Source organism: Argentina silus, assembly GCF_951799395.1.
Source record: "Argentina silus genome assembly, chromosome: 4".
NCBI classification, from domain to species: Eukaryota; Metazoa; Chordata; class Actinopteri; order Argentiniformes; family Argentinidae; genus Argentina; species Argentina silus.
This window is the reverse complement of record NC_139658.1, coordinates 11,143,716-11,150,844: the sequence shown is the minus strand read 5'-3', so window position 1 is coordinate 11,150,844 and position 7,129 is coordinate 11,143,716. Positions and strand designations below refer to the sequence as shown.

At 42.1% G+C, this 7,129-nt stretch overlaps 1 protein-coding gene across 1 annotated transcript in view; it reads right to left on the bottom strand.

The window, feature by feature from the left end:
• The window catches only part of camk1ga (calcium/calmodulin-dependent protein kinase IGa), a gene marked incomplete at its 3' end in the record, with an annotated part of 7,309 nt that extends 4,575 nt beyond the window's left edge, over positions 1 to 2,734 (bottom strand). Inside the window, exon 1 of the mRNA XM_083667700.1 lies at positions 2,646 to 2,734. Coding sequence (XP_083523826.1) covers positions 2,646 to 2,731 — 86 coding nt within the window. The 5' untranslated portion in view covers positions 2,732 to 2,734. The remainder of the gene's footprint in view (positions 1 to 2,645) is intronic.
• Positions 2,735 to 7,129: the final 4,395 nt, after the last annotated feature.

Sequence of the window (7,129 nt, the reverse complement as noted above, 5' to 3'; positions counted from 1 at the left end):
AGACAGTTACCTGTCCTGTAGATAAAGAGCAGATAGACAGTTACCTGTCCTCTAGATAAAGAGCAGATAGACAGTTACCTGTCCTGTAGATAAAGAGCAGATAGACAGTTACCTGTCCTCTAGATAAAGAGCAGATAGACAGTTAACTGTCCCCTAGAAAGGAGCAGATAGACAGTTACCTGTCCTCTAGATAAAGAGCAGATAGACAGTTATCTGTCCTCTAGATAAAGAGCAGATAGACAGTTAACTGTCCCCTAGAAAGGAGCAGATAGACAGTTACCTGTCCTCTAGATAAAGAGCAGATAGACAGTTATCTGTCCTCTAGATAAAGAGCAGATAGACAGTTACCTGTCCTCTAGATAAAGAGCAGGTAGACAGTTACCTGTCCTCTAGATAAAGAGCAGATAGACAGTTAACTGTCCCCTAGAAAGGAGCAGATAGACAGTTATCTGTCCTCTAGATAAAGAGCAGATAGACAGTTACCTGTCCCCTAGTTTCAGAGCATGTAGACAGGAGACCACGTGAGAGCGATTACATTGGAAGATCTGGAGGGCCCAACACACATTGATTTAAGACTCCACCCTGTGTCTGTGCCTTTGTGTTTTCTCTGTAATACCAAGTATGTGGCATTACCATCTTTACTAGGTCGAGATGCCATTTCCCAAACAGCATCTTTCACTCCAACACAACTGGCATGATCACTAAAGCGCAGAAGACAAGCTAGCCACCAATAGCCACCTAGCCATCTGCTAACAAACAACACAGGCAGAGTATGACGTCTAGTGAGGAGTGATTGAGCCAAGGAGGATTCTTAATCTGCCATGGTTCTCTCCATGTATCTGCCCACTCACTGAGGGTGTCCCAACTAATGGTTAATCCTAACACCCTCGTGGGTGTCACATTCTGACACCTGTGCTACTGTGATGGCTGAACCCCAAACATCTCAGGGTCTGGGAGAGCTAAAAACACACACACACACCCACACACCCACACACCCGCCCACACACACACACACACACCCACACAGACTAAAGAAAAACACAGACAAAGACACAGACACACAGGTAATGACCATTGCCTAGGTCCTTTACGTTCTCCCCCCAAATGGGAAAACCAAAACTTTCACGTCTTGCAAACCCAAATCTACATCAATAATTTCCTGTGACCCTTACAACATGATCGCAAGCCTTGCCAACACATAGAAATTACCTCAGGGGACCCCAAGTTTCGGAACTGCTGAAATATCTCGATTTAGAGCAATCGTCTGTGACATTGCCTACAGGCTGGGAGACCCTAGTTCAATTCCTGCAAGAGGTGTTGCTCTGTCCTTGTTTGCTTTACATGCAAACAACAAACAAACACATGCATTCAGACAAGTATAAACATACCATTACACACATAGACATTCCAACATACCCTCACAATTACATTTCAAGACCCCTAATCCTTTAATTGAGCAGTGCTAAGATGTTCCCGTGTTGCTGTAGCTGACGTCAGCGCTCACCATCCTGGCCCATACACACACACGCTCCTCTCAGTCTGACTCAATCATAGCCAGGGCTTTTCTATAGGCAGTAAGCTGCTATTACAGGAGGTGAGAGGATGAAGGCTCAGGCTACAGGTCTGGCCTGCTTGGGCCAGCAGACTCCACTCAGTCTGAATAAACAGGGAAATCCCTTGAAAATCCCTTGAAATATCTTGTTGAAGTCTAAGAAGGGATAGCCGGTACGAATCTTATTCAACCAGGGAACCAAAGTTACCAAAGTGGACAGTGTTAGCCCAGTGAGCTAAAGGCTAGCTCACAGCTCTGGTAGCCAACAGTCACCAGGCACTTGGAAAGGCAATACTTCTATAGCTCATTTCTACAAAGTCACCCGGCCACCAATCCATCCATCTACAACTGAGCAAAATTGGTAAATTCCCATTCACCATTTGTAAGAAAATCTTGCACTTGATCAATGGGATTCATCATGCATTGATATCAATCAGTTCAGGTGGGTCCAAAATGGCTGCTAAGCATCACCAATGTGGGTGCTACATTGGTGGTGAAAACCATTTTCATTAATTGACTCTTTGCAATGCTGTACACCTCTAAATCTTTCCCTCCTGGTCAAGATCAACATGCTCTTCCAAAGAGTCTATTGTTACCAGACGTATTCCGAGGTCTAATTGAGCTGTCTCCAAGGTAACATAGGTGGTGTGTGAGAGGCTCAATTGATAAAGAAGGTCCTGTTGGTCTCAGTGTGGCTAATCTGCTAATCTGAGCACTGTATGAACTCTCTGTCACTCTCTGTCATGGTCATAGATTATTCCAGCAGTGCTGCTGAACGATGCCCCATCTCTGGAAACAGATAAAGTAGGTCTCCTTATAGCCTGTGACAAAGAGGTGTTGAAATCAACGGTGCACACAAAATGGCTGCTGTGCCCATGCACCACCCACCTGGGCACAACATATTGCCGGTCAAGTGCCTTGATCTTGAGAAAAGTGCAACAGAAATGCAAATCAAAATCATGTCTTGAGGATATTGAGGTATTGATGTTATTAGACTTGAACAAAGGTGTAACAACTTTGATGAGGACATTAAAATGCTATTTTCAAGCAGTGCATAAAAATACATAAAAATAGAAAAAAAGTCACTACTTACGATCCCAGTACCTCCTTGAAGTCAAAGACCTCCTTGATGTTGTTTGTGACTTTCTTCCAGCTACAAGTTATCTCCTTACGACCCATATCGGCTCTGGCGTTGTAGTCCATACATAGTCGCTTGAAAGACCCTGAACACAAACAAACAGACACTTTAAGGCATTGTCGCAGAATGGTGGTTCATTCAGGGCCCACTGGTAGGCCATGCCTTGGTTTGGAACTGGGTCTGGGCTAGGAACATGGTTTTGGCATGGTGGCTCACAAGACAATTTGGAAGACTTTACATGAGTCACAATGCAAAACAATTTGGGAACTGCTTTAATGCCATCTCTGTTAAAATTAAGCCATGACCCCAAATCGACCCTTCTTATATAAAAGCTTGCATGTCCAGTATGACGTCAGTTACTAGTTGGTCTAAGCTTGTTTACAGAAGTCCCAAAGGGGTGCAGGATTAGAGCAGTAATGCCAATTGCTGATTACTCTTTCTGTCTCTCCTTCCTCTCTCTCCTTCCCACCACTATCCATTGTGGAAACCGATTATCAAAAGTTCTCTGAAACTACAAACTGGGTTGAGTTATTTGCATGTCACCTTAAAATGCTAGTGAGCCTTGCACCAAAACTGTTCTCTAACTGGCTATGTTAACCCCAAACTGTATTGAATTGATGAAATGCTCCCGATAGATCTCAAAATAATTGAATTTGATGATGGAAAGATTACAGAAGTCTGCCTGAAATTCATTGCAAATGGATGAAAGGTGTAATCTCCCATGGCAATTTCCATGAAAAGTCTTCTTTTAACCATTTGTGAAAATATGTAAGATGCAAATGTTATTTAAAGTCCTGTATCCACGTGTAATGAAAAAAGTTGCAGTTAGACATATTCCTTGATTTATTGAATCTATTAAACCTGGTAAAACAATACTTTTTTCAATCATAAATTGCAGCACCACCGTGGGAAAAGTCGAGGATCATGCATCCAAGCCAACATGAAGTATGTGTCATCCTATTAATCCAATTAATTGTATGCAGCATCTTCTAATCCAGTTTCTTGGTTCATATTCACAAAACTCTCACAGCAAGATTAGAATTACTATGTTTTGCAACAACAGACAAAACCAAAACAATACAAATCAAGTAATCTGGAATATTGGAACAGGAATGTCAGTGCAAAATGTCCAACAAAGGAATGGCTCTATACTAGAAAGCATATCCAATTTATAGGTTAGAATACTTCTTGCCAAAAAAAAGCAAGCTACTGTATTTCATATATGTACTGTAAAATGCTCGGTTTTAAACAATTATTTTAACTGAAAACAACTACAAATGTCAACAACAGGTGTTTCTTTTTCTCTAGGAATAGCCTATAGAATATAAAGAAAAAAACATTTATGTCTAAATAAGAGGAGGGGTGAATTGGGCAGTTGCACCTACCTTAGCTAAGGAGCGGGCACTTGTTGAGGTATCTCCACAGATCTACCTGCCTCTCTCCTGCAGACACTGCGACTTGAGCTTAGCGAGTCGGGGGCGTGGTCTGTCCTCCTCAGGTCTCCTGAGCATTTCAATTGTCTCCCACGCGGCTTATGGATCATGTAACTGCACAACAGTTGACAACAGTCACAACTGACAACAACCTATATATTATTTTTTTTAACCTAGTTTTATTTTGCATTGTTTAGGTACCCATGCAACAGGGAAAATATCAGTTTAGTTACCATAAGAAACAGGAATGCATGGGATTGTACCATAATGACACAGTATATACCTGGCTGCAAAAAAGTGCATAGCATACTATCCAGTAATAGTTTTTAAGCAGGTGCATAAGACATACCGTAAAACATTATTTGGCACTATGGCCCAAGCTTGCACTATATTGCTCCCTTTGCATCACAGCATGTCCTAGAAGTTTCCAGATGTCGTTTTCTGAGGGGTGCTCAGGCCATCATGACATAATCTGCCTGCAAGTACATCATATTTTTGCAGTCTATATAATCTGTAGCCTAGGTATGGCACCATAGCCCAATACTGCACACATGATTATGAATCCGCTGAATTCCACTGCGTAGGTTATACACAGCTTATAGGGGAATTCATAACATGCATAAATCCCAATAGTCTCCTCCTCCCATCCTTTTTATTGGAGAGCAAACGTCCATGTGATTGTGATTGTGATTGTGTGTGTGTGTGTGTGTGTGTGTGTGTGTACGTGCATGTGTGCATGCACCTCACTGCTGGAACAATCTACAGTACATTAACATTATAGTTGGTTGTTTCAGTTGATTGTGTTTTATAATGTTGTCATTTTGTATGATGTACGGTTGTAAACTGTGTGTATGCAGGGGTCCCTTGTAAAAGAGAACTTGGTCTCAATGGGACTCCCTGTCAAAATACAGGTTGAATAAAAGTGTGTCACCCTTTGCAGACCTATAGATACATACATTCATAGCAATAAATACAGCCATTGCACCCCCTGCATATCACCTCCTTCATCCATTGTCCTGCAGGGGCAGTGTGTCCTGTGTGGATCTCCCCATTGTGTTACAGTCTCCCAGCTGCAGTTCACACACACACATGTCTTATAATTGCACAGCATTGGACACACTTAACTAAAGCCTAATGAAGAGAAGCTTAGGAGACAGCTCTGTACCAGATTAATAGAGTGTTACTGCACCTTATCCCCTACAGTCAGCACTACACTCTCCATCCCTCACAGACTGAGCGTTCAGACCGCCCTCATACATCTGCTTGGTAGTTCCCTGTTAATACACGCTGTATATAAACATACTGTCTTCAATGAAATGAGTCGTACTGTATTTACAGCCATTGCTGAGCAGATGCCTTCATCCAGGGTACATTGGGATGTTCATATTGGAAGATAAGTAAGATACAGTGTACAGGTGATGTGTGCTGGATGCATGCATGGGGGTGTGGTGTGGTGTGTGGTGTGTGTGTGTGTGTGTGTGTGTGTGTGTGTGTGTGTGTGTGTGTGTGTGTGTGTGTTGTCTTGGGAGGGGTGTGCACGTGTCAAATTCCTACAATTGATGAGAATTGATTGCATGGCCAAATAAAGAGTCTTCTTCTTCTTTTTCTTCTTCTTCTTCTTCTTCTTCTAAGCTCAGCATGTTGTAGGGCTAGGGTCATTCTTTTCTGCAGTAGGCCTATGTGCCCTATTGAGCGATATTATTCTTATTTGATTCAGGTGTTGTGTTTGGAATGTTTTATGCTAGCACTGCAAACAACCACTGGATTGAGAAAGAATTATCCTCTGCACAATGAAGTCTTTATTCAACTCAAGTTTCATGCATTAGCATTCAATTAGCGAGTGAACAAATCGTAACAATGAATAAGGGATGATTTTCAATTCAGAGATTTAATCTCCCTGAATGCACTGACCCCATTCCTGCAGAGAAGGAACAGGGGTGCTTGACCATAACAAATCATGGCACCTAAAAAATACCAGTGGGTGGGTAGACTCACTATTTTTAGGGTTAAACTATTTCTGTCGCTCAAATCCAGGGAAGGGTAAACATGAGGTACTTTTGAATGCTTGCTTCCCGACCGTGCTGCTCTGCTAACTTGATCCCAGGCTAATTAAAGCAGTTGATGTACTGTATAAAGACACGCTTAGCATTACAGCACAGCAGGGTATTGATAGCAACGCTAAGCTGATTAGCCAAACAAGCTAATGCAAAGATTAGCTAGCATTGTTAATTCACCACAATGGTAGCAGTGAGAGAGCATTGGCATCGCAAAAATAATAATGTTGGAGAATAAGAATTAAGAACCTTAATGATTAACGTGAATAGGAGATGGCTGTGCCTAGTATTTGGTGTAATCGTTTGAGCTCCTTATGTTTTAGGCTTTGTCAAGGGAGGGGCGGTGGTACAGTAAATCCACTTATCTAATAGATAGTCCTGAAACAATGGGAACAGAGTGATTATGCAAGTTCAGGAGTCAGATGTCTGTTTGTCTGTCTAGGGACCTAATAAGAGGAGCACCTGCACACACAAAGGGACACATCCTCTCTGTCCTTGTCATTGAGAAAGAAAAAGAAGTGGAGCTGAACAATAAGCTCAATGTTTGCATATTCATCTGCTTTAGGATCAGTCCTTTGATGTGCAATTTACAAAAACATGTGTTGTGCATTAACATGAGAACATAAAACAGCCACTGATTAGTCATAACAAAAACATGCCTACAATCTGAAGGACCTTGTCTTGGGTAATCTTTAATGTTCGGAACATCATAGGTTATTCATTCGTCATTGATTTTCATGGTCAAGTCCCATTGGGTCTATATTAGGTCTCTCAGATGTTCTTCTCAGAAGTTCCCCCAAAAACATTCTCCATGAGAGCACCTGATGAGGGTTCTTAGAGCTGAGGGTCCCCTAGCAGCCCTGAGCTCTCTTCAAGAGCCCCTGATGGAAGCCCTATTTGTCTTAGTCACATGGAATCTATGGATGGTTAATGGGCAAATAACAAGGGTCAT